We start from the raw sequence: 27,244 nt of genomic DNA on the forward strand, positions 1-27,244 counted from the left end.
ACTCTAGGCAGTTCTGTATTATTACTTGGATCCAGTCCAATCTGGGTTCAGGGTTATTTATGGGATGGAAGGAGCCTTAGTCACCCTGGTGGATGATTCATGATAGGGTGGACAGGGGTAGGATGCTACCTTGATAATCCTCCTGGACCTCAGAGGCTTTCAGTATGTACTATCAATTGTAACATCCTGGGTCAATTATTGGGATTTAGGAAGCTCTGTATTACAATAGTTCAGGTTGTTCTTGAATAGTCATTCCCAGAAAATGGTGTTGGGGGACTTTTGCTCTGTCTGGTGGCCATTGGCTTGTAGAGTCCATTTTTACCTGCAAGCTGTACAACATGAATTTTCCAGGAAAGCCATCCAAAGGTTTATACTGCATTGTTATCAGTCAACCTTTCCTTTGCACCCTCTGATCTCAGCGAGGCTGTCGGAATCCTAAACCAGGGCCTGGCAATAGTTCTGGAATGGGTGTTAGCAAATGAGCTGAGGTTTAATCTAAGCAAGACTGAGGTGTTGTGGGTAGGGAGATTCCGAGTTCTGGAAGGTGGCTTACAGCTGTGCGCATTGAAGATATTGTAGGAACTTCAGCTGGTTCAGAATGTGACGGCCAGAGTCCTATTGGGGACAAGGTGAGCAGCATCTTTATAATATCAGCTGCAGTGGTTGCCAGTTGTCAGGAGTGGGTCAGCAATAAATCACACAGACTAAGTTAACTCTTTATTAGAAGAACCAGGCTGCTCAGTAGTGCCATGCCTAGTGAGCACAGCAATTCTTTCCCATAGGTTTTTCCCCTTTGAGGCAGTTGTGGGGACTGAGGGTCCCTACCTTCCCACAGCTGTCTAAGCCTCCTCCTCTCCCGGGTCGCTCCAAGACTCTGCCAGCACACCTGTCTCTGCTCCTCCTCCTCCTCCATACCTCTTCTAGTTCTGGGAGACCAGGGCTGAGGGGAGGTGGTTGCAGCAGGAGTGGGAGACACCTTAGCTTGTTCTCCAGAGCCAGTGTGGTGTAGTGGTTAAGAGCGGTGGACTCGTAATCTGGGGAACCGGGTTCGCGTCTCCGCTTCTCCACATGCATCTGCTGGGTGACCTTGGGCCAGTCACACTTCTCTGAAGTCTCTCAGCCCCACTCACCTCACAGAGTGTTTGTTGTGGAGGAGGAAGGGAAAGTAGAATGTTAGCCGCTTTGAGACTCCTTCGGGTAGTGATAAAGCGGGATATCAAATCCAAATCCAAACTCCAGACTGACTCATCTCCGCCTCTTGGCCTCCCTCTTCCTCAGATTCTCCTTCTGGACTTCTCTCTGCCACAGACTCCTCCTACTCACTAAACCCTGTTGCCTCTTCAGCTTCCAACACCACCTTTTCCCAATCTTCTCCCTCTGACCACTCATTGCCATCCCACCACCAGTCCCTGAGCTCTGAGCCTTTGTCCCTTGAGTGTTCCCCAGCTGATGTCTCCCACTACTCCTCTGCATCCAGCCAGTCCAAGACACCAGTGCATTTTAGGCCAATTTAAAAGTGCTGGTTTTAACCCTTTAAGCCATAAATGGTTTAGGCCCAAGCTATTTATTTGAACACCTGTACCTGTACTACCCTACCTATACCTTAGGATCTGCTTTGGATACTCTGCTGGCATGCCTATGTCAAGAAGGGTGGCTACAGGGAGAGGTCCTTCCTTATCTCCCAATGACATGTATCAAATTTCTGTTGTAGGCAATAATAATTTGAGCACTGACAGCACCTAATTCTTCTACAGTCTGTTCTTAAGAAGAATTAGGCACGCCTAAATCAGTTTAAATAAATAGGAATAATCATTCCCAACAATGCGTAAGATCAAGCTTTGGAGTGAATATTATCGTGTGCATACGTTAATTTTTAAATAAAAGGCCATTAAAAGCTTACTGCTGGAGGGTGGCTTTGAGTATTTGTAGAAATGGCATGTGCTTTTTGTGACTGTTCTTTCTGTAGTGTATTTTTACTCGTGCTTATGTTTTTAAATATGTTGCAAGTTTTGTGTGCAACAAGCGAGTAACAAATATTATCACCGTTATTAATAAGAATTGATATATTTGGAGTTTGCGGAATGCTAGAGGCCATTTAGCACTAGGGAATATTTGTCCCACATGTGAACAGTGTTAAACTGCAGGAAATAAGCCAAATGTATATTCTAGCCAAATTTTTGCATTATTAGATGCATTTGAATCATAGAACAGTTTTATGCCTGATTCTTCAAATCAGTTTTATGCCTGCTTCTTTCCTCTTTCCTCCCACCTTTGTTGACCTAAGCACTATACTGTGCAGGGGCGTCTTGAGTGAAACTTTTAAAGTTGCGCTAGTCAGTGGCCCCAAGAGTCCGGGGTCGAGAGGTAAGCAATCCGACTCCGGAGTGGCGATCCAGCTCGCGTCTTACTTTTCACTAGGAGGGCTCCGTCCAGCTCCAGAGCAAAGCGCAGCCGAGCCTCCCTCTCGGAGGGTCTGTCCGGGGAAGATACTAACCTTCCGGGAAGAGCACGTTTTATTCCCCCATTGCTGGGTGCGGGGGGTCTCCATGTTCCACATAGGTGCTTATTTTCCTTCCTTCATGGATAAGCCATGAAAGTTTCCTTGCTTTTTTGCAGCTGTGGATTGCAAAGTCATGCACGGAGCGCCTTTTCCTGTTAGTATCTTATTGACAACGCAACGAGCCTGGTACGTATTAAGGGATCTGTTCCCAGAGAAGCTGGTCGCGGTGGGGAGGGGATGGTTGGAGAAGCAGCCTCGCTTAGTACGCGAACCTTCCTTGTCTGCCCAGCGGGCTGGCGAGAAGAGCCCATTCCGAAAAGTTGGCTGCACTTTCCTCCAGGATAGACGTGGAGAAGCGGAATGCAATTAAAAGTTGGTGGAACCCTGAGAAAAGTCCCAGGGAAGTTTCTGCTGCTGGCTGCGGGAGGGAAAGGAAAGGGGAAAAAACAAAATCCCCACATTTATATTTTTTTAATTAAAAAAAACCCCCAAAATCCTCCGACCTGTGACCGCCTTAGTGCAAGTTTGCCTTGAAGCAGCCCAAGTCTGCCCGGAAAAACCCGCCAGGCAAGCAAAACTGCCTCAAATCTGCATACAAAGGGGTTGGGGGCGAGACAGTTTTAACGAAACTGGCTCTCTTTCTCAAGCATTTGCTTTTTGGGGATAAGGAAAGGTCAAACAGCAACTTCTCGAACTGGCCTTTTTTAACCCCCCCCCTTGTTTGCTTAAACTGCATTACTATTGCTTTTTAAATGCAAAAAAAAACCCCACGCAATGGGTTAAACTCTGCTGTATATCTCGGTTTCCCAGCAGTGCATCTTGGCTGATCTCAGTAGAGTTAATTAATCATCGCACTGTCGTCAATTTAAAATCGAATTTAACCCATTGTTTGGTTCCTCGGCAGCCCTTGTGAGAGCAGTTGTACAATGAGAGCTGCAGGCCACCGCTGGCTTCTACCTCCTGCAGAAATAAATCCCACTCCAGGAAGCCATCTGCTTGAAACAAGAGCAGAGGCAGCGGCTTGGTCCTCCCCCTTCCCCCTCTCTCTGCTGATATCTCGCTTTGGGGGGGGGGGGATGAGTTTCTCTATCTGTCAGTAGTATTGCTCAACAGGGCAGCTTGTTTAAAAGCCAGTTCGGAGGAGAAGCGGGCAGGAGGCTTGCCTCTGCATACTTGCCTCCGGAGTCACCATTTGAGCGCAGGAGGCTGTCCATTTGCATACGAACCCTCTTGCAAATGCAACTGCCCCTGGAGTACGTGCAGATGCAAAAAGTCAGGAGGGAAGCCAGTCTTCTTGTCACACTGCATAAGCCTGGGTCATGAGCGAGCAGTTCTCTGTTCTGCTTCCCTAAAAAACCAGATCTGCAGGGGGCTGCAGAATCTCCTCAGCCTGAAGGGTCCTGACAGCAAGAGAGGCTTTTAGCAAGACACACTGGTTCTTGTATTTTGCGGGGGTGGGGGGGACTGTTGCATTTCTCCTTGCAGAAAGGCGTGGGCCTTTCAGTTGTTTGAAAAGGGGGCAGATGTGCATCCGATCCCTGCCGTCCGCACGGTGTCTGTAAATGCACACACGCTGACTTATCTGACACATCACAGACAGCGGCAATTGCAAGAAGTGCGCAGTGTCTGGAATTGCGCTTTTGAGCCCACCAGGGAAAATCCCTGCTGCTTTCAAGGTATACACTTCCTGGTTTTAATACCCAAGTGTTGCATTTATTGCAGAGGAAACTGCTGTTTGAACTTGTCCATATTACTCCAATATGAATTGTGACAGGGAGACACGTGTCCTCAAGCGCTTGGGGAAATGGGTAGGGGAGCTGTGATTGGCTGTTGTTCCCTTTTGCGCACCGCATGTTTGGAGGCGTGTGTATTTCCTTCCCACTGTATGTGCTTCTCATAGTGGACACCGCTGGAATGCTGGTATAAAGCAGCTTTTACTGGCCGATCACATAATAAATGTTATATTTGCATTAGCTTGTTAATTGTGATATAAGCAGGAATATAAGTGTTTGGAGCAGCTCTGTCCTACAGCTGCTTGGATTTTTGATATGTTGCACTTTGTGCAGGATGAATAACATTTCTGAACATTTTCTTCTTGGCACATTTAAATAGGGTGAACACCCAAAGGTGTCTCTCCCTTGCATGTTTACTGTGTTTATTCCTGGACATTCCCATAAAGCGCAAAGTGGTTCTAAAATCTTGTGGGAACAAATGGATTGATTGGAGTTGAATTGACAAGCACTCGTTTGCCAAAGCCAAATGAAAATGTTCCATTTCTAAAAACACAGATATGTAATAAGCAAGTTGTGAAACTCGAGAGATTCAGTCATTGTGGCTTAAAAGATCATTTACATTCGATTTGAAAATGGACGGAACCCATTAAAAAAGTTGTCAGTGTAGCCCACAGTCCATCGTTAAGTAATTTATGTGTAATGGCTTTGTGCATAGATTGCTTGGATGTAGTGAGAAAAGAGATGTTGGTACTGAAGCATTGCTTAGTGAGAAGAGTAATTGTATTAAATCTTGAAGCAGTGTGTAGATTTACTGGAAGTTTTGTATTCCGATGAAACTAGGGTTGTATTTGGCCACAGAGAGAGCATAAAGCCAAGGAAAACATCTCTCTTAGGCTTGATCTGGTCTAGGATTTTCCTTGTGAGAGTCGATGTCAGTTTGAAACACACTTGTGCCTGTAAGTTGTTCACTTTATGCAAGCAGATGCATTGAGCTTCAGCGAACCCACAGCAAAATGCCTTCTGGTGCCTCCACTGGCGGCAACAATAGCGGTCAGCAGCAATGAGTCTAAATAAACTCTTGACACCACTGCCTGGACCTTAGAGTGCTGGATTTTTTATTTTATTTTTAAAAGGGGATCCCACAGTAGATATCACTGGTGGGCCCCTGCAGCTCCTCAGATATGTTTTGTGATGAAGCCAGCTTGAGGGAGAAGCTCATTAGCTTCTAGTTCAGAGTTCATCAGTCTTTATGGGCCCATGGACACATTTTGGAATTTTGAGAAAGTGACAGAGTTTCTACTCCCTCTTCTCTTCCAACAGATAGAAAATGTGCCTAGCCACACATGCTTTTTGCTTTTCCACAGGGTCTGAGTAAAAATCGGTTCCAGTAGAATTAAATGTTACCTTCTTGAATCAGCATGATTTGATATGTTTTTCCTAAAAATACACCATCAGCTTTACACTGGCACATAGTAAAAAATTGCAGTTCTAGTGCAAAAACACTGATTCCAGGGCCTCCATGGGTTTTCATGACTTTTGCACAGGGGACCAACAAAACTACCAACAAATCACACGACACATGTAGACACAGATGAATGAATCAATTTATTTATTTTTTTTGTGTGGGGGGGGAGGCTGTGTAAAATTATGAGGAGCCGTAAGGATCTGTGAATTGGCTCCATGCTTTTGCACCATGGCAGCACTCACTAGGAATGGTGTTTTTTGTTTTTGTTTTACTGTGAAATTCATAGTTGCTAAAGTTTGCTTTAAGTGGATGGTGATTATTAGTGAGCCCAGTTACCCCAACCTACCTACCTGGCTCCAGAAGAATGGAGAAGGTCTAGGTGGCCTTCCTTGTCTTGACCTCACATCAGCCACAAATTCTCTTGTTTACCTGAGGGGAGCCAGCCTTCTCTCAGCCTTGGTGGTTCTTGTTGGCATCTATCTGTCTCGAGAGACAATGGAGTGCACCTCTGGGGGTGAAGTCAAACCGCTGCCTTAGCAGTACCAAAATTGCAAGTCTGGGCAGTGTGTATGGAGATCCTAGGCTGTCCAGCCTTGCTGATGTGGTCCAAAGGAAAGCCGAGTAATACATTTGGCACCAGCTTGGCTGCTAGAGCTGCCGGAAGGAGGTTACGAGGCATCATCCAACTGCCTTAGGGACTGTACAGTGGTACCTCAGGTTAAGAACTTAATTCGTTCTGGAGGTCTGTTCTTAACCCGAAACTGTTCTTAACCTGAAGCACCACTTTAGCTAATGGGGCCTCCTGCTGCCGCCGCGTTGCTGCCGCCCGATTTCTGTTCTCATCCTGAAGCAAAGTTCTTAACCCGAGGTAATATTTCTGGGTTAGCAGAGTCTGTAACCTGAAGCATACCTGAGGTAACCTGAGGTACCACTGTAATCTGTATTTGTGTAGGGTTTACTCCTTACCATTTTGATCTCACGAAGATATCCTGCAAGGTTTATGGTCAGAATTTGGGCTACCTTTCCTGGTTGACAAGCCCCATCTGCTCCTCACCTCCCTCTACAGCATGTGCAGAAACTGCCTTCTTGACCACTGGTCCCACTATGCGTCTCATCCGCTCAATTCGCCAGAGGCTGTCTTCGCATGCAGGGAAAGTTCCAGACTCACTGAATGATCTATTGGCTACCCTTACCTGGCTTAGCTGGCCAGTCAAAGCCGTTTCCGGGGGCATGGCTGCTGTCACACACTGACAGCTTCTAGGAGCCACGGGTGAGTACAGGGTGGGGACCAAAGGTAGACAAACTACCCCAGGAGGAACATGACATGTTCCCCCCACCAGAGGTACTACCCTTCCCCAAACCCCCCCCCCTCCAAATCCCACTCAGCCTTGGTAATCCAGAGTTACTTCTGAGCAAGAATGCAGAGGATTCACTGTTAGCAAACTAATATCCTGGCTGCCCACTTCCCCTCCTTCCCCAACTCATTTTTTAAGGCTAATTCATACCTCTGGTACCAAGATAGTGAAGCCTGTATGTTCTGAGGAAATGACAGAGTGTGAAGTGACAACTTGCACAGGTTGTGCATAAAATTACAATTTCTGCTATTCAGTGCCTGATACTTCCCCCCCCCTTTCAAATTCAGTGTTGTTTTTAATTTGGTTAGCTACATTTGGGGAATATATGATCCCTTTCTCCTTAAGCCCCATAGGAAGCTCTGTTCTCTTTTACTCTCCTTTTCTATTTCCCCCCTCCCCCAACTCCAAATACAACTCTCTTTCTAAAAAAAATTATCCCTCTCTTAAGCCTAGCCTGTCCTTTTCTTAGGCAATTGGTCATGTGACTTTGGCTTAAGCATAGCATAGCCCTGTGCCTCTGATAGTTACTATCAGTGGCATCTTCTCTTGGCAGTAGGTTAACCCTTTCCTGGTCAGACTTGGGAAACTCTTGACTTCTCCACAATTATGTTAGAAGTTCTGCATCTAGGAATCTAATACATATACACTTTCAACTCAGTTGAACACAGTGGGATTTACTTATGTATAAACACGTGTAAGATCGCACTGCCTAAGTACTCTTATTAGAGACTAAGGCTGCAATCCTAACCTCATTTACCTGGGAGCAAGCCCCATTGAATTCAGTTGGACTTTCATCTGAGTAAACGTGAGGATTGCATTGTTAATGCCTATGGGACTTCAAAGTACACACATGCTTAGGATTTTACTGTAAGACTATGTAAAAAGGTAAAGGTACCCCTGCCCGTACGGGCCAGTCTTGACAGACTCTGGGGTTGTGCGCCCATCTCACTTAAGAGGCCAGGGGCCAGCGCTGTCCGGAGACACTTCCGGGTCACGTGGCCAGCGTGACATCGCTGCTCTGGCCAGAGCCAGAGCCAGAGCCGCACACGGAAATGCCGTTTACCTTCCCGCTGGTAAGCGGTCCCTATTTATCTACTTGCACCCGGAGGTGCTTTCGAACTGCTAGGTTGGCAGGCACTGGGACCGAGCAGCGGGAGCGCACCCCGCCGCAGGGATTCGAACCTCCGACCTTTCGATCGGCAAGCCCTAGGCGCTGAGGCTTTAACCCACAGCGCCACCTGCGTCCCATGTAAGACTATGTATGGCTACTTAAACAACACATCCATCCCCACAGAATCTGAAGTAGAGCAGCATCCTTGATAGCATCTCAGTATGCATACATAAGATCCCGCTGAATTTATGATACGCTGAATTGGGGCCAGCGTATCGAGGTCAGGGCATAGGACAGTGTAGGTGCATTGCTCAAAGCAGTTAGTCTGGCGCAAGGAAGGAGCAATAAATGTTGTTTTCATATCTGGATATTCCGGATTATGCATGCCTACCTATAAACAGTTGCTAAGCAGCATTGAAATATTATACTTGCGAGAAAGTTCCTCAAGAATAGGGAGGATTCTCGTTTTTATCTTGATGAGATAAGCATTTGCCAGGATTATACTGCCTCCACCAAACTCTGGGAAGTATTACATTAAATTCCTAGCCACCTTAATGCTGTATACAACTGGAAATCATTCTGGGTGTGCATATGAAATACGTAGTTCAGGTTGTAATACAAAAAGGCAACATATGAGAGAGAGTTATCCATTTGTTGGAAGGGGACAAGAGCTTGTTTCCTACTTCAGTAGCCTTGGAGCTAGAGATTTCTTATCTTTGCAGTTCCTGACTCTTACAGGAAGGGGATTTCTCAACCCCCTTGTGTCTTGCTTCATTGTTCAAGTGCTCTTCTATTTAAGGGGGAGAAATTGTATTTCCCCCCCCCCACTTAATTAAATAAATGTTTGCATCATTAAATTCTTGTTAAATTTTGTCATATTGCAGACCAGTGTTCTGGTTCTCTTGTTCTTTGGACTGCCACATTTTCTGGACACTTGAAGGGCTTCTGAATTTTGGCACTGGAATGCATGGGTGATGTGTCTGAGGCTGAGCCAAAAGCACATATGCAGCATGGAGGGTTGTGGGAAGTGGTCTTCGTCTTCATCATAATTCTTTAATATTTGTGTCAAGCTGCAATGGATTGTGATCCTGTAAATTGTACTGTTTGAAAGTGGTCATTGCATGAGGAAGGGCCATAGCTTATTGTTGGAGCATCTCTTTTACATGCAGAAGGACCCAGATTAAGTCCCTGGCATCTCTAGGTACAGCTGAGAATGTCTGCTGCCTGAAATCTTGTAGAACCACAGCTGGTCATTGTAGACAATGTTGAGTTAGATGGACCAATGGTCTGATACAGTATAAGACAGTTTCCTATATTAGAAAGATGCAAGAATAATTGTCATAACGACACATAGCAATTGCAGAAGATGTGTTCAAGTTGGGAAAGCTATCAAAAACGGTGTCAGTTCTCAACAGTTCACAGCATTGATTGCAACGCTTTTGAGTAAATCTAATAGTACCTTGTTCAAATATGGGTGATTAATAGGGCTTTGAAGAATAGTATTTTAGGTGACAAATACTGTATATTAGAGATGAGGGCATTTGCGAATCTATAGCCCCTACTGGCTACATAGCAATTCTTCCTCTTCTTCATCCTGCTCAGTCTGGAAAAGCTGCATTTTTTCCAGATAACTCAGTGGGACTTATCTTCCTACGTAAGATCGTGCTATGTATCCTTTTATATTTGTTTCTTTGGGAGTCAGCTACAGCTGGATTCTTGTCCTCAACATCTGTAGGTGGAAATGCAACGGTTTTGTTCAACATAAAGTTGATGCATATATATGTCTGTACATCGTATTTTAAGGCATGTGATGAGCGTTTGTGAATTCCATGTGGAAGGGTTCAGCTATTGAAGAGAGAACTGTGCAAGAAAAAGTCTCTTGCAGAAAACAATATGAAAAATAAGGGGAAATGTGCAATTCCTTGACACATCCAAAAGAAGCTCTGCACACCCGATGGTTGGAGCAAGCATAATAATTACCACATTGCAGCTACTATAAATTACTCTCAAATTAGGACTCTTGATGTGGCAGCTCCTCACATGGAGTGATTTTTATTAATGCAAATGTTGATGCACAAGAGGCTTGTAATGGTATTTAATGTCATTGGCTATGCATGGTGAGCCATCAAAAGCTCAACACCAGATGAATTGTTAGCACACAAATCAATGGGTAGATGTGACTATGTGACTATGTGGTAGTTGTAACCTGCATACCCAGTCATCCTGTTCAGATAAGTTGGATTTACAATGCAGTCCTGTACATGTCTACTCAGGAGCAAGTTTCACTGAGGATAATATGAGACTTTCTGATAAGTTTCCATAGGATTGCACTGTTGGACTCTAGAATACATTTAACTTAGCTGGATAGGACGATACATTACATTTTCCCCTCCTCCCTTTAATCTTTCTTGTTGGCATTATTTAAATGTACTCATACTTTTCCAAACTCCTCCGAGTCTTGCTTCCCATCACAATGAATCACTGCAGCACATATTTTAGAGTGGGTTTAAACAAAACCAAACAAAAGAGCATGCCTAAAATACAACAGGGATATCCCTAGCTTTCTTCAAAGTGTGCAGGGATTTTTATCACTGTTGGTGAGGTTGCAGGGAAGTTAATAATTTCTGGAAACAAATCCTGGGGGAATGAACAAGATTTTAGGTCTACAATCCTTTGCATGCTTAGTTGCTAGCAATTCCAATGAGTTCAAGTGGCATTTACTTATGAGTAAACATGCATCAGCTCAAACTTGTTTTAGATCTGAAAATGTAGTGACCATGCCAAAAGGAAATGTTGCTAAGATCAAAGAGACACATTTGGGAAATGAAATACAGTGAGCCAGCAGCTTAACACACATTTAACTTGTACACATTCAGCTTTACATGCTTGGCAATTTAAAAATAAATAAAAGGGGGTGGGAATCCAGGAAAAAGCTGAGCCAAGCCCATCCATCATTATACCCAATGTATTTTGAGTATGCACGATTTTGGCTTTAGGTACAATCTCTAGAACGTAACCTGCATATTAATTGCAAGCTTACTGTAGATCCCCAGATTGAGGGACTAGTCTGTCAAATTTTGGATGTGACTATTTTGAATAAATTGGTATTGGTAGTATGAGGAAATCAATATAATACCGAATGCAAACAGGTCAAAGTTCAAGGACAACTCAAAATGTTCTAAGCAGTTTTGGAATATTACACAGAATGTGGCAACTGTTTTACAAGTGTACTGTGTTTTAGTTGAGCATTTGAATAAACTTGTTTAAACATAAGGTGCTGCCTTGTATCATCTAACTCTATATTGTCCACAGACTAGCAGAAGAGGTCCAGGGTTTTGGACAGGAATCTTTCCAGAAATACCTGGAAATGCCAAGGATTGAAGCTGGGACTTTTTGATTACATAACAATAACATGTGCTCTACCACTGAGTTATGGCACTTTCCACTCACAATGCTAACTTGTTAGTGACTTTTAGACACTATGCTACTGTAGCATAGTGGCCAAACAGACTGAGCTCTGGACCAGGAAGCCCCTGGCTAACAAATTTTCTGTGCCATGAACTCTCTAGGCAGCATTAGGCAAGATATGTCACTCAGCTTCCCTCTTTCCAATCTGTAAGAATGCAGAGAAATAATGCAAAGATAGTGCTTTTCAGGGTTCTATGTAACAACAACAACAACAATGTAAATATAATCATCCATAATAATCTTAAACTCCTATCTTCTATTTCAGCTCTGTGCTCTACAAGGACGGCGCAGGTGAATATGCCAGCTTCTGCTGAACTGAAGAACATTTGCAAGACTCCATGATCTTTAAGTCCACTCCTAGTTGCACATCTGCTGCTTGACAGAGATGGCTCGTGATGCCAGATCTTCACGATCAGTTAAAAAGGAAGAGATAAGCAAAAAGAAATCAAGCCCAGTCAAAAAGAAATCTTGCCAAGTAACAAAAGATGCCAAGAAAACTTCTCCAAAAGCAGAAAGTTCAGCAAACTGCAAAAAGCACCTGGAAGAAAAGAATGACAGCAAGAAAAAAACACAGGAAGAGAAACCACCTCTGAATGCAACATGCCGATTTCTCAGGAGCAGCGTCACCAAAGCCTTGTCTGGAACACCTTGGATGGATCTGGGGTTAACCGATAATGTTCTGTTGCGTAACCAGCCTCCTTTGAGCTACAATGGCTTTACCATGACTCTCCGCAGGAAACCGTTTCCCCATAGACTGTTCCAGACGCCAACAATCACGCGAGCAACTAAAGCTGGCCCAGAGAAAAGTGTGAGGAGAAGAGAGAAGCCTGAATCAAGAACCTCCTGTGTATTAGGAAGGAAGGAAGCAGAAGAGGCTGGAAAGGATTTAAACCAGGTTGGTGCATTATCTTCTCCCGTGGAGGAGAAGGAGAAGGAGGAGGAGGATCTGTGTGATCCAGAAAGCCACTGCTCTGAATGTGATAGTCAAGCCAAAAAGGGAGAGACACCTTCTGAAGATGGTATTTCTGCTTCTAATGGTGATGTACCAGGTGCCCAAAATCCAGAGATATTAAAGGAGGCATGCCAGTGTACGGAACTTGCACCCACAGAGCAGGTTCTGAAATATTTGCCTCCGAGTACCTGTGAAGAAAAATTCACTCAACTTGCCCCTGCACATTTTCATCTTGACTCTGCTATTTCTATAAAGGTACATGAAGAGAATGACTCGGGAGCATTTGTGAAATCACATTTTGAGAGTTGTTTGGATGTGTCTCCTGCCCCCAAACAGTATACCTGTTCACATTCCGATTCCGCATTAAGTCTTTCTTCGGAAACCTACTCAAAGGAACTTGTAGAAAGGTCAGAGTTTCCCACAGATGCTCACTCCAAAACTACCTGTGATTTGGTGCTAACTGATGGTGATTCTGATGCTGCCGTTTTGATTACCTCTGAATTGATCTCGAAATTGCATTTAGATGACCCATGTGTGTTACAAGGGTCTCAGCTCAGTCAGGATCCTGAGCCTACCATTCGAGAAGTAGAACCTGCCTCATGCTGCATCTCTGAATCAGAAGGCTGTTTAAAAGATCCAGGCCTTTGTGTGGAATCTCATTTACCAAAGGACTTGGAACTGGAGCTAAGCAGTAAAGCACTTGATTCTTATTTCAACTCCAGACAACTTTATTTAGAATGTGACCAAACAAATGGCACGTTAGCGTGTGAACAGGTTTCTAATACCTCTTTGACTAGTTTTATATTGGGAGATCTTGAGCAGACACTTGAAAAGGTCGCCGTAGAAACTTTCACTTTAGATTCAGGTGCTGTGCCTGTTGCACCCCTCAACCTAGAAAGTACAGCAGATTCCATTCTGGTAAGCAGCGACACCTTTAAGGAAAGTTTTCCCACCTTGTCTGAAGATGCTAATTCAGGGCCTCCAGCTGCTGCCGCAGAGGGTACTAATACCAAGACAGTTGTGCTAGATGAATCCATTCCAAAACCTCAGGATCCACTGTTGCAGTTGGAAAGTGGTGGGACTGTTGCGAACTCTGTTCACGGGAAATGTGGTGCTAATCTAGTTGCAGTTTCAGAGACTGCCTCCTGTTGGAACCCAACTGGCAGCCTTCCTGTCTCACTTGCATCTCTGCAACCTGTGCTAGAAAAGAAGAAGCGAAGGCGATGTGGGGTGTGCGAGCCATGTTTGCGGAAAACTAACTGTGAAGAATGCAGCTGTTGCAGGAAACGCAAAACTAGTCACAGGATATGTAAAAAGAGAAAATGTGAAGAACTGAAGAAGCCTCCACTGCCACTGCCGCCCTTAATGCTGCCCTTCGTACCATCAGAGGTAAGGAAAAAGACAATTCATTAAATGTGCATGACGCAGCCTTATTCAGCCTGCTGCTCTCCAGCTGTATTTGGGCATCACCTCCCATCATTCCCAGCCAGTGGGCAATAAATTATGGGAATTATAGACCAATGACATCTGAAGTCATTAAATAAAATAATAAATAAAGTCATTAAATAAAGTCATTAAATAAAAAATAAAAAATACTATGTAACTTAGTTTAAATGTTACTAAATCCTGGCACTGTTAAAGATGCAGACCTCAGTCCAGGATTGTGTTAAGTGCATTTATGCCCACTGAAATCAATCCAGTGGAACTTATTTTTATATAAATACCATACATATGCATGGGAACCAGAGGTCCAGAAAACAAGTATGACTTTGGGCATCTTTTTTTCCATGTTAGTGCATCTCCATTTTTTATACATATATAAAAGGAAACCTCAAGCATTGTGATTTTTTTTTCAGTGACTGGTTTAATACTAAGTTCTAAGTAGTGCTGAAGGTAGATACATACTTGTTAGATTTTTGCAGTTCTAATAACAGAGTTCATTCATTTATGACCAGTAAATTTCATGATATTTTTTTCCTATTTCCACTGTAATTGCATAGAGTTTGTTTCTTTGTGGGCATTGTGTGTGTAACATTTCAGGGTAGAAAATCACAGCCAGGCGTATATATCAGAGGGATCCTGAGAATATCAACATCCTAGTGGAATTAAGGGATGATTTTTTTCTCCTCTTGCTGCCTTGGTCTGAATTTTCCCCTGTGAATAGAACTGCTGCATTTTTAAAGCTTTGATCTCTCCAAATGCAAACAGCCTCAGCTGTGGTTTCTAATCCCTTTTCTTACAAGGAAGTGTAGGACATGCTTCTGGTAGCATAGCAGTGAAAATAGCTATATTCAAATGGAAAGAGTTAAAACCCTTTTTGCTACTGTGGCAGATCAGTTGTTGAGTCTGCAGTGAGTTGTGAACTTCTGGTGTCAAACAAGGAATTTTGCCTGTGTGTTGCCTCTCAGGTTTAGCCAGAGGATGGAGCTACAGGAAAGCCAACAGGCTAGCAAAGAAGCGCTTCAGTTGCTCTAAAACTATTCTGCTCAGATCATGATGATTTAGAAGTAGATTATGGTTTGCTTCCCTTGAATTGCATATCTTATCTTTCTTTATGCTGCCAGACTCCACTGGATGGCAGATAGCATTCCTAGGAAGTTTTCTTCTCAGCAGGGGATACTCCTTTATGTTGGGGGGGGGGGTGTTTTAGAACAACAACAATGTAACAGCCAATGTAGGGATCCTGGATCCACTTTAAGACCCTGTAAGCCTGGGAGTATATTTTGCATTAAGTGTGCGTGTTGTTAGAATTCAGTTTTCAATATGCTGTGGAAGAAAGCTGGGGAAAGTATCAGTTACTCCTTACATTCAAGAACATGGATAATTGAATAAAGTTTGGCAGCAGCATACTGACTCGCTGATTGTGAATGCTTATCATGACTCACATAAAGGTGCAATTAAAATACCAAAGTCTTGTGCAGCATTAAGAGAAGCCGGACAATAATGTGAGACAAAGGTTTAACTCATCATTAACTATAAAGGTACATATAGAAGATAAAAGAGCAGCCATCCCTAGAAAAAAGTGTGTCCTTGGGGGAGAGAGGTCCAGATTCAGATGTAATGCAAAGCCATTCTACAGCTTCATTTCTGGCTGCATAGCAGCAGCAGGAATGGGGGTGGAGTACCAGGATGCTTCCTCCTTCACAATAGGCATTATGTATGAACAGGCTGTTGAATCAGTACACTTAACTTCCCAAAAAATTATTTAAAATTGAAGTGCCAGAGAGGAAAACATAGTGACCTCTACTTTTTTTTGAGCAGCAGCATTGCTATCCTAAATTACATACTGATTCCTCAAAATGGTTTCCGTGATCTATAAACATTACCTTGTTTGAGTCTGGTCTCATCTGGTATCTAGCGTCTAACACAAACAAAAATTATGGCAGATAAGCGTTGACAAGACTACATTGGCTTGCAGCACAAGAGAGTCTCAGTCGACAGTTGAATCAAGTTCAGTGCTAAGGCTGGGAATTAAATGGCATGCTTTTTCAGACAAATTAGGGAAAACATGGCACCCTACAATTTTGGGCAAGGCTTTTGAACTTGAGCTGGAAGAAAATTTCTTCATTGCTGTTTAGTGAATTGATAATGTAATTTTTACAGGCTGCAAAACACAGCAATATTTGCCCAGCAATTTTTGCTTGATACAGTCGAACAAAGGCAAAACAAGGCAAGGGCCGATTTAGGTATAGTGTGTGGTATATTCCTCTTTTACACCATGTTGCCCCGTATTCATTTTGTCTTATATTAAATAGATAGTATACATAGTAGCACTAGATCATTTCTTTAGCAAAGTAGGTTTGCAAGTAGAAATTGCTAGGACCATGCTGCAAAATGCTTGACACCTTCAAACGATGGCTTCCCAGATGCAACCTCAAGGGTAGTTTGGCGCAATTGCTAAGTTACAGGGGGCAAACAGGAAGAAAAGAGGTGGAGCAAAGAGTCAGGAAGGGCATGGCAGCAACAAGAGCAGAAGCTGACAGCAGCAGGGGCAGAAGTGAGCAGTGCGGCAGAACTAGTGATGGGGAGTCGACCCTCTAGAGTTCTAAGGGCAAAGAGGAAAGCTCTGGATAGGGTGAACCACTGATGAGAAGGGCTGCACCATGTACAGTATATTAGCTGCCATGCCTGTGGTCATCAACAAAGGCCACTTTGAAAGCCCCTGCTTTCTATGGCTATATTTGAAGGATAAGACAATAGCCTAAATCCGTCCTCTATTACACTCACACTTACAGGGTATCTTGCTGAATGTTAAATAGCTTGGCTTATTATTTTAGTTAGCCTGTGGAGGAGCTGAGTTCTTGCAAAGCATTGTGCTTTGATCTTGTGGCCAAGCTGTTCCAGCAGTTTATCTTCCTTGACCTATTTGGCAATAACATTATTTAGGCAGATAACCCTTGTTGGGGGGGGGGGATAAACACCTTTTGAAGCAAAACTGGTTGGAGCAAAAGCAAGTGACACAGGGCTGCTGTCGAGTTTGTGTAGAGCAGGGGTCAGCAAACTTTTTCAGCAGGGGACTGGTCCACTGTCCCTCAGACCTTGGGGGGGGGGGCAGACTATATGGGGGGGGTGAACAAATTCCTATGCCCCACAAATAAACCAGAGATGCATTTTAAATAAAAGAACACATTCTACTCATGTAAAAACACGCTGATTCCTGGACCGTCTGCGGGCCGGATTTAGAAGGCGATTAGGCCGGATCTGGGCCCCCATGGTGTAGAGGCTTGATGGCTCCTTTTTCCTGCTAACCTGGTGGAGGAGGAAGGGAGGGCAGTGTTAGAAACTGGGATAGAAATGCCAGGAGCCAAATGGCTCTTGGGACCAGGGTTGTGGGTGCCAAAACAGAATATCTAGTCTCCATTTGTGGGGGGTCGGCAACACTTTTTATTTATTATTTTGATGAGTATGAACTAGTACGCAAATCACATAAGTGACACATGGCTAATACCACATTTTAAACAGAAATTGCTATTACGTGTTTAATTAGATGTATACAATAAAAATATTGATACCATACTTCTGTTTTCAAAACACACTACTCCAGGCTTCCTCAGCCTTGGCCCTCCAGATGTTTTGAGACTACAATTCCCATCATCCCTGACCACTGCTCCTACTAGCTAGGGATCATGGGAGTTGTAGGTCAAAAACATCTGGAGGGCTGAGGTTGAGGAAGCCTGCACTACTCTTTATTGTTAAACACCTTAACATATTGTCTATCCTTAACATATACTTCGAGGCCTCAAGGCACATATATTTCCATAATCCTTGAGTAACAGCCAAGTGCAAATCACGGCACCCAGACCTTTTGAGGTGTTTGCAAATGGATAATTTTTAGGCGCGAAATGTGCCTGTCGCCCCGCTAATTTTGAGGTCTGAGAGAGGGGAAGTCCCCCACACAAATTAGATCTGGAGAATGAGGCTGTATACACCATACATTTAAAGCACATTTACCCCTCCAAGAATTCTGGGAACTGTGGTTTAAGGGTGCTAGGAATTGTAGCTCTGTGAGGGGGTAAACTACAGTTTTAAGGATTCTTTTTTGTGGTCGGAGAGGGGTTGTTTTAACTTTATGATGTGTATGCAGCCAGAGGCTCTGTGCTGCCACCTTGTGGACATAGTAGTCTTCCATGCTCTCCATTGTTGCTTGGCCTACATTGCTGCTTTAAAGGGAAGCACTGCCCAGAAAGCAGTGAAGCTGTGTCTGCTGGGTCCCATCTGCACTAGACATTTAAAGCGGTATCACACCACTTTAAACAGCCTTAGTTTCTTCTAAAGAATCTTGGGAACTGTAGTTTGTCAAGCATGTTGTTAGTTTCCTCACAGAGCTGAAGTTCCCGTGTAAGATAGATTGATCATTAAACTATTCTGAGAATTGTAGCTTTCTGAGGAGAATAGGGGATCTCCTAACAACGCTCAGCATCCTTAACAAACTGCAGTTCCCAGGATTCGAGGGGGGGGGAGCCAAAGTAGTATTAAACTTCTTTAAATGTATAATGCAGATGGGCCTCAGACAGCACCTTGAAGCATACGCTGAGCCCACTGGAGTTGAGTGAGAGAACTGGGCCCTCTCTGGCTGTACTGGGGCCAAAGTAGTAGGTTCAGGACCAGATTATGTCCTTTCAGGCTGGCAAATAACTTACTTTTGGATAGTTGGGTGAGGATCCCTGCCAAAACTAAGTGAATGAAGAAAGGCTAAAAACCAGTAAAGGCAGGTGGGTTTTTAATCCAAAGATCAAAAGCAGACACAGGAATGTAATTGAGTACATAAGCAAGTTCCCTCTTCACAGGAGCATTGTAGTTGCAATATTATGGGTACTTATGTATTTTTAATTATTGAGCAAAGCAGACATCTGCTAAGGTCACCAGAAAAGAATGGTGGGAGCTAAGACAGGAAGCGATTAAGGCAAGGAGCAAAAAAGGTTTTAGCAGAGGCCAGTTCAAGCAAAGGATGAATTCTAGCTCTTCTGTCAATCTTTTCCCCAGACTAAACATGCCTCCCTTTGATTTCTTCTGACCTCCTCATTGTATAGCAGCTTTGCTTCTTCACCCTTTTCTTTAAGTCTTCTCTCTGCTTTTTTAATGAGCTACCCCCTATTCTTTAACTTCTTTTTCGCTGTCAGTTTCATTTTCTTGGGCACTTCTAGTGTGTGCGCGCACACACAATTTGTATGTTGAACATAATGCTCTCAGTTTGTATGGCAACAAGTACTTTTCATCTTGAGAATTCTAGACAATTGTATCGGTAAACTCTGTTTCTGGCCAGTACAATGGACAAACAGGCAGAGAAGTATATTGTATCATCTTAGCAGAGGTAGAAAATTCTAAGCAAAATAGTCTTCAAAGATACGTTCCTGCTGCAACATGGAAAGTGAGAAATTGAGTATCTTTTCTGCAGTGCTGATATGATCAGCTCTTGGAATGTAGCATAGATAGACAGAGAAATCTTGGCTGATACTCTACACTTAGACTGAATTATGTGTGTCTAAACATCAAGACTTCCTACTGTTACCTAATTATCTTTCATCTGACAAGCCAACTAGTAGATGCAATGCCAGAAAATGGGTGAAAGTTTTTCAGATGCACTTTATGTTCTAATAGATGCAATTTTGTTGAGTCTGTGCATAAATGCAAAAAGATAACTTACGCAATTGTTGCGTGTGTCAGTGTATACATACGTTTCACATATGCTTGTTTCTTTTTAAGAAAAACATAGCTTGTGAAGTAGCTCTCTGGGGGGTGGGGGGAAGTTTAAGTAACTCCCAATATGCACTAATTCCCATCCCAGATTCAGAAGCAGCCTGGGTTTAAGACACCTGCTACTTCTCTTCTCCCAAGAGCAAGATAATCTTGCATCATGTACAAAAGATCATGTACTGCAGTCATCCACTATTGCAATTACAATTCTTACTCCAGAAGCCTGCATTGAAAGTATATGAAATTGACCTTTTACCAGTATTTAACCACATTGGACTGTTGATGCAGTCACTGCATCTAGCAGTAACTAATCTCCTTCTATGCTACAAGTGACATCTTTGTTTCTAGGTGGGATGGAAGTCATCACTCATTTCTGAAGAATGGGAAATGGCAGGTACTTCCCTTTCGCTCTTGTAATCATAGAGCCCACGTGGTATAGTGGTTAGAGCAGTTCTTCTCAAACTTGGGTCTCGAGCTGCTGTTGGACTACAACTCCCATCATCTCTGACCACTGGTCCTATGAGCTAAGGATTATGGGAGCTGTAGTCCAACAGCAGCTGGAGACCCAAGTTTGAAAAACACTTGGTCATGAAGCTCACTGGGTGACCTTGAACTAGTTATTGCCTCTCAGCTGAATTTACCACATGGGGTGTTGTGGGGATTAAGTGAGAAGATGGAGATCCATGTACACCACCTTAGGCCCCTTGCTGAAAAGGTGGGATACAAATGCAATTAATGAATGACTAAATTGGAGTTGGTAGTCAGTGTGTGTTTGCTGCTAAGAGTACTCTGCCTAGGCTTGGAAAGGGCAGTGTGAGTTTAGCATGCCCTGAAGCATCTAGGACAAGAAGAATATAAATACATGGATATTTGTTGTGAACTGAGTGAGCTAGATGATATGTGTTCATAAAGTAGCTGGGAGAGTTCTATAGTACTTCTATATTCTCTATTGTACTTTCAAGTGTTTTGAGCACTCCACATGCAGCATTTAGCTGATCCTCGTAGCCCAGTGACATCTGGAGAGCCACAGGCTCCAACGCCCATCATTCCTGACCACTGAAGATGCTGGTTGATGGGAGTTGGAGCCACAGGTTCACCACACTTGTTTTACAGTGGCCCTGTAAGGTACATCACTATTATTATTGTCCATGTTGCAGATGGATGAGTTGAGACTGCTGAGAGAGGCTTGTGGGAGGCCACTTAGCCTGTGTACACACCATACATTTAAAGCACATGACTTCCCCCAAAGAATCCTGGGAACTGTCATTTGTTAAAATAGCAACCTTTCCCAGGATTCTGTGGGGGAAGCCATGTACTTTAAAGCTGTGGTGTGTACCCTAGTGAGTTTCCTGTGGAGGCAAAACCAGCTGATTTGTAGTCTCTTAGTCACTGTGCTATACGAGCCATACAAGCAAGGGGCTTTGCTTACATTGATGGTTTTTAAACTCTTTGCCTTCAAGGAACTTTGTCAACTACAAGTCATCTGTTCAAAAACCCCACTGTGTATCTGTCATGGGACTTTGCAAATTCATAGGGGATTCAGAGAGGGCATGGTCAGGTGCGCAGCCTGCTCACAGTGAGCCAACTGGCCCGGCCTACAAAGCCTCATTATTTCTCACATGAAGCGCCCCCCCACTCCCCTGAGGCTGAGCATTGCATAGGAGGGCTGGTAATGGAGGGCCAGTGGCGTAGCGTGGGTTGTCAGCACCCGGGGCAAGGCAAGTAATTTGCGCCCCCTAGCCCATGGATTTAGCACTTGAGTGCGAGCATGCCCCCCCCCCAGATGTTGCGCCCGGTGCCGCTGGCCCCCCCTGCACCCCCCACGCTACGCCACTGTGGAGGGCAGCATGTCTGCCTTAACTGATCTTCACATTGAGGAACCTCCAATAAGCTTCTCTGGAACACAATCTAAAGCCCCTTGACTCTCATGATTAGTCACTCCAGGGCAGCAGTACCATCCGATGACAGGTGGCATTTCTAGAACAGAGAAGACTGAATGGAGGTAAAAGTGGAGGCGGCATTTCACTTTAACTCCCAAAGCCATTTGAACTGGTTAAACTGCTTCCTCACCCCCTCTCTGTGTAGTTTTCATTTAATGTGAAATATTTGCTCATCGGTAACTCAATTACAAGCTCTAGGTTGGTGGGTTGTTGTTTTTTTGCAGACAGCTTACTCCATCCTTTAATCTGATTACTGTTGTGAATAAGGACTGACTTCTCACACATTTGTGCGCACACACACACACACATCAGTAGAAAATGGAGACCCCTGCCAGAATGGTGCCATGACCTTGCCCCCCTTCCCCAGTCTTTTGGGATTCAACAAACAAACAAACAAACAAACAAACCTTAGACAAGCTAAAGAAAGGATAAAGAAATTAGCACCTTTCTGAGCATACAAGAGGAAGCAATATTCTCTCTCAGTGGCAGTAGGTGGAAGATGACAGCCAGAGCCTCGTCTCTCTCCGCTTTCCTTATCATTAGCTATTAATTGCCGCCGAGGCGTGGCCAAGGGGGGTTGCCGAGGCATTAGCCGCCTCGGAGTCGGTGTCCTCGCATAACCTCCCTCTTAACCAAAAAACAAAATAGCACTAATATGTAGCCCTCGCCTTATAAAGTCAAAATGCACAATACCTTCCTGGTGAGTGCGTGTGTGCGCAGCGTCCGCAGGCTCTCTTCCCCCCCCCCGGGGGGCTCAATTGATCCCTCCTCCTCCTCCCTTGCTCTGGATCTCTCCTCTCTGTCTTCTCTTTCGCGTTCAGCTTTAAACCAATCAGTCAGGCAAACCAGGAGTTGGGGGGGGGGCGTTTGGTGGCTTTGCTTTTCCAGTCATTAAAAATATATATATAAATAAATAACACACCTCGCTTCCGCCTAGCCCACCCCCACTCTCCAGCTTTCCAACCCCTATTTCCACCCCACCCCACCCCACCCTTCGGCCGGATCCACGGTCGCAAGGAGTCCATGTCGCAGCTTGCGCCCGCCCCTTGTGTCCTCTTGCTCCGAGTAAAAACCCCACATAGGAGACCCTTTGTTTGGGAAGGGCTAGGCAAGGGAAGAAGCGCTTTGGAAGCTCCTGGCCTCGCTTTGCTATTGGCTGGTCCTTTTCTAGAGCCTGGTGGTTGATATTTTTTTTTTGTGGTGGATTTTTTTTTTGGTCTGTGTGTGTGTGTGTGTGTGTGTGTCTGTGTAATAATATTCGAGAGGCATGCCCAGCACGTCCCCAGTGTTGGCAGGCAGGGCTTGCTGTGCTGCTTTTTGCTGCTGCCGCCGCTGCTGTTCCTTTTAAAAACACCATGATAATAATACTCAAAAAGCAGCGTGAAGTAGTGTTGTACTGTGGAAGGTTCTTCAGCAGAAGGAAGCAAGATGGCTACCTTGTGGGTTTTGCTGTGAAGAATGCAGAGCCTAATTAAACCTGACTCTGAAGGGGGGGAAGGTTACTACTATTTTTTCCCCTCCTTCCTCGCTAACCCTCTTTCCCCCCGTTTTCTTTTTGTTTTGATTCCGGTGACTTCAACGCCTAAAGTCTACTCATCAGTTCCTTCTTAAGTTCTGCAGCAAGAGAGAGAGAGAGAAAAGCCCGTATGGTTCTGCTTTAAAGTCTTCTAATGTTACAAGGCGGGGGGGGGGGAATGCTTAAAAATAAATATTTGCTTTATTCACAAAGGCTTACTTTGCAATTTGGTGTCTTTCTTTAGGTGCTAACTGAAAACAAAAGGCCTCAGAGGAGAAAGCAAAGAGTTCAAAAGGTAATAACGGATCATTTAATTTATTAATAATTACAGAAAAGCAAACCCCAACCTGTCTTACACACTTTTTTTTTTTGGCTGTGAAATAGGTGGTAGAAGGGTGGAAATTCTAGAAAGTATTAGTTTCCTGATTTTCATATTTATGGTGAATATTAAAAGCTCATAACATTTTTGTCTTTCCCTCAGTATGATGAAGTGTGTTTTGTAGAGATTTAACTCTTTGTGCACAGAGTTGCAGGATAGAATTTTAAATTACTTGCAATGCACTGAAAATGACTTGTGTCATCCTTGATTCCTAAAGGCTGTGGTCCTAAATATGCTTATTATGATGGAGTCAGTCCTACTGAATTCAGTAAGAGTTATTTACGAGTAAATGTGTTTAGAAATTGTGCTGAAAGTGACCCTTTGGTTCTTGGAGGAGGGCTGTCTTCATACAGATATCAGGCTGTGTGTATGTTAACCGTAGAATGATAATATCTGAGTATTAAATGTTGGCTGTTCTTGCATTCCCCCCTCCCAAATGAATTGCTTCTTGTTTTGTAAAATTGACATATTCAGGTAAATGTGGCCTGCAATTGGTAATTAAAAAAATACTACAGGTATGCATTTTCTTCAATAAGTGTGTGTTGATCTGAAAATGGTTTTTAAATCGGGCGGCGTTCCATAAGTGTTTTGGTGTGGTGTGGAGCTGCTGAAGCAAAAATCGGGAGGGGGAAAAACCCTAGTGCATATTCGGTGTTTCTTGTGCATATATAAATGGCAACCCTGTTCTCTTCAGTGAGTCAGGGAATTCCTGTACACGTGCAGAGGAAATCCCTGTTTACGATGGGGAATCCCCATCCCATAGTAGAGAATTAGGGCCCCTCCCACACAAGCAGAGTGCTGAATGTCATTGGAGCTTTCCAGAATTCTGGATCATGGCGGATGTGTTTAGTCTCAGGATTCGAAAGTGAAAATGTATTGCACGTTTATGTTGCCATATTTGTACTGGGGTGTTTGCCTCCAACTCTGACATAGCGGCATGTTCTGTAGTGTGACTGAAGTCCTGGCAAACTTACTAACTCGCTGGTACACCATGCGTTAGCTCCTGTGACCAGGCTGGAAGGTCTGTGGATGTTATTCTTTTGTGGTAAGAATACTTGGTATGAGTGTAGTAATAGTTAACATGTATTTTGCTGTGTGCGATAGCTTTCAGTTTATTTAGAAACTAGTCATATGGTCCTTAAACAAAGCAGTTGTGTATAAAGATAATTATTTTATAAAAATAAAAACCTATAGAGACTTAAAGTAGATTTTAGGAGGAAATTAAGTATCCTTAAAATCTCCACTTTGATAGACTAGGCTGCAATCCTGTGCACACTTATCCAGGAGCACCCAGTGAACCTAGTGGGGTTTGTTCCTGAGCAAATGTGCATGGGATTGTGCTATTTACTTGAAGGTGCTATGGTTGGATTTGTGTTTAGGATGCTAAAGTATACTTGAATTGCGTGTGTGGACACACTTGCATTTGAAAAAAAGTATTCATAATTTTATTTGCACTGCGCTTAACATATTATCTTCCAAGTGCGAGCATTTTATGTCTTTTTTTATTTGGATCTGAAATACATGGTTGATTTCTATGTCTTTAGAAATAATGTCATGTTTGCAGTGCTGTGTGCTTGCAAGTTAAATAATCACTTTGTTGGCATTTTTAATTGACAACCCAAAAATTTAGGTTGCAGTCTGATTTGGACATCAGTTCCATCAAAATCAATGGGTTGTAAATTCAAATATATAAGTTTCTTTTTGGATAATGGTTCCAATATGTAAGAAGCAATTGTATTATTATTTTTTACAATGGAGCCAACCAATCAATTTATTGGGCATAGTCTACTGGGATGTTCTTTTGCCATTCATTTAGCTCCATTGTACTCTTGTGTGGCTCTCATTCATTTCTAGCATCATTTATTTATTTATTTATTTATTTATTCATGCATGTTTTTATTTTCAGCTGCTGTGGGAAGGCAGCCTTAATAGCAAATAAATAAGGAAAAGCTTCCTAGTGGATTGTCTCAGTTTTACTACATTGAGGATAGTGGCACTTAGCTGACTTTGCTGAAAGGGTGCAATCTAGACTTCACATGTGTCATTGTGGAGGCCCTCGGGGCACTTGCTGGATTAGAAATTGCACCCAGTTAGTTGCTGATGCTGCCTCTAACCTGGCAGGCACCCAGTGCAAAATTAAAGGCCCCTGGAGCACATTTATTGCTTTTTGTGGACACTTGCCAGGTTGAAACCAGTATGTTGTGTGCATCGCTTCCAGCATGATGAGCATCCCATGTTAGGTGACAGGGATTCAGGTAGGCACTTGTCTCCAACCTGGGTTGAGGTAGGGAGCTGCAAACTGGCAGGATGGAATTCTGCTGCAGCCTATGGGCCACCAGTTGGCTTTCCCAGGGCTTCTGTTCCACTGTGCTGTTTATCATTAGTGCTTTCCAAAAACTGATTGCTTATTGTGTTGGTCTTTCCTTAAATGGGTCGGAAGGTTTAACAGTGGCATTAAGTTTAGATCAATGATTGTGGTGCCCTCATGTTGTTCTGGAGAGCAACTTCCATCAATCCCAGCCAGTATGGTCAGTGCTCAGGGCAATTGCAGTTCAGCAGCATTGAGAGGGTACCACATTGGCTTCCCCTAATCTAGATAGTTTGATTTGCATCTGCTAATTTTAGAGCAAGCTTAAATCAGACCAAGTAGCACTGGGTTCTTTATATTTCATGTTGTTAGATTCTTCTTGTATGAGGGCATGTTACTGTATGTTGCGATTACTCCTAATATTCTGTTTCCCTCCTCCACGTACCTTGGCTTCTCAGCTCTATGTGACATCTTTCTTGCCCTAAAAGATAATTTAATTTTGTTTCCTTATTGTTTTGAGATAAGAACACAGCACATAAGACATTCCCTGCTCTAATCTGGTGTCATAGCATGCCTCCTGTTTTTTCTCTCTCATTTGGAAACAGTGTTCGAAACTCCCATTGTTCTAGGTGCATTTTGCGACAGGGAATTTCATTAGCGCAAGCAGCTTCTGATCTCTGGGCACAGTGCTGCACCTAAGATTTCAAATTAAAAATGCAGAGTGGAAGGAAAGGAGGACCTTTTTCTGCCTCCCCACTTCCAGCTACTCTCTGAAGGCTGGAGAAGAGACCCTCTTAAGAATTAGGGGGGTGGGCAGGGAAAGGACTAGACCATGTGAATAATGAACAGAATATTTTAGTTGCAGTTCATTCATTTTCAACTTTGTATTCTAGTTTTTTTTAAAAAAAACGTGCCTAGACAGTCCATTGCAGCACCCATAACCTAGGTTCAAGGTGCTATTTAGCTCCTAGCTTTCATATCAGTTTCTGACACTGTTTTGAAATCCATAAGCCCTTGCATGTATTTAATAATAGATTTTAAATGTCTGTGTTACCCACCAGGCATTAGTATTTTGTTATATAGTGTATTCTTTTAGACTGTGCCTTTTTTGCCAGACATACATAACAATCCAATCCTTTGCACACTTTCTTGGGATTTACTGTCATAATACCCAGCTGTCCTTTTCATCCACTTCTGCAGTCATGGTCTGGATATGGGGAGGAGTTGGGATGCATATAATCCTTTATAGTTGTTCAAAGAGGACTAGAGATAGTAGTCATTAAGCATTTTGAACTTTTAAGGCTGCCATTTCCGGCATGGTCA

At 43.5% G+C, this 27,244-nt stretch overlaps 1 protein-coding gene across 1 annotated transcript in view; it reads left to right on the top strand.

Annotated features, from left to right (window-relative positions):
• The first annotated feature begins 2,499 nt into the window (after positions 1-2,499).
• Positions 2,500-27,244, top strand: part of TET1 (tet methylcytosine dioxygenase 1) — a 76,251-nt gene continuing 51,506 nt past the window's right edge. The window contains exons 1-3 of the mRNA XM_079976205.1: positions 2,500-2,686; positions 11,898-13,973; positions 23,479-23,529. Of these exons, the coding sequence (XP_079832331.1) occupies positions 12,018-13,973; positions 23,479-23,529 (2,007 nt within the window). The 5' untranslated portion in view covers positions 2,500-2,686; positions 11,898-12,017. The remainder of the gene's footprint in view (positions 2,687-11,897; positions 13,974-23,478; positions 23,530-27,244) is intronic.

Source organism: Podarcis cretensis (genome assembly GCF_951804945.1).
Source record: "Podarcis cretensis genome assembly, chromosome: 5".
Classification (NCBI taxonomy): domain Eukaryota; kingdom Metazoa; phylum Chordata; class Lepidosauria; order Squamata; family Lacertidae; genus Podarcis; species Podarcis cretensis.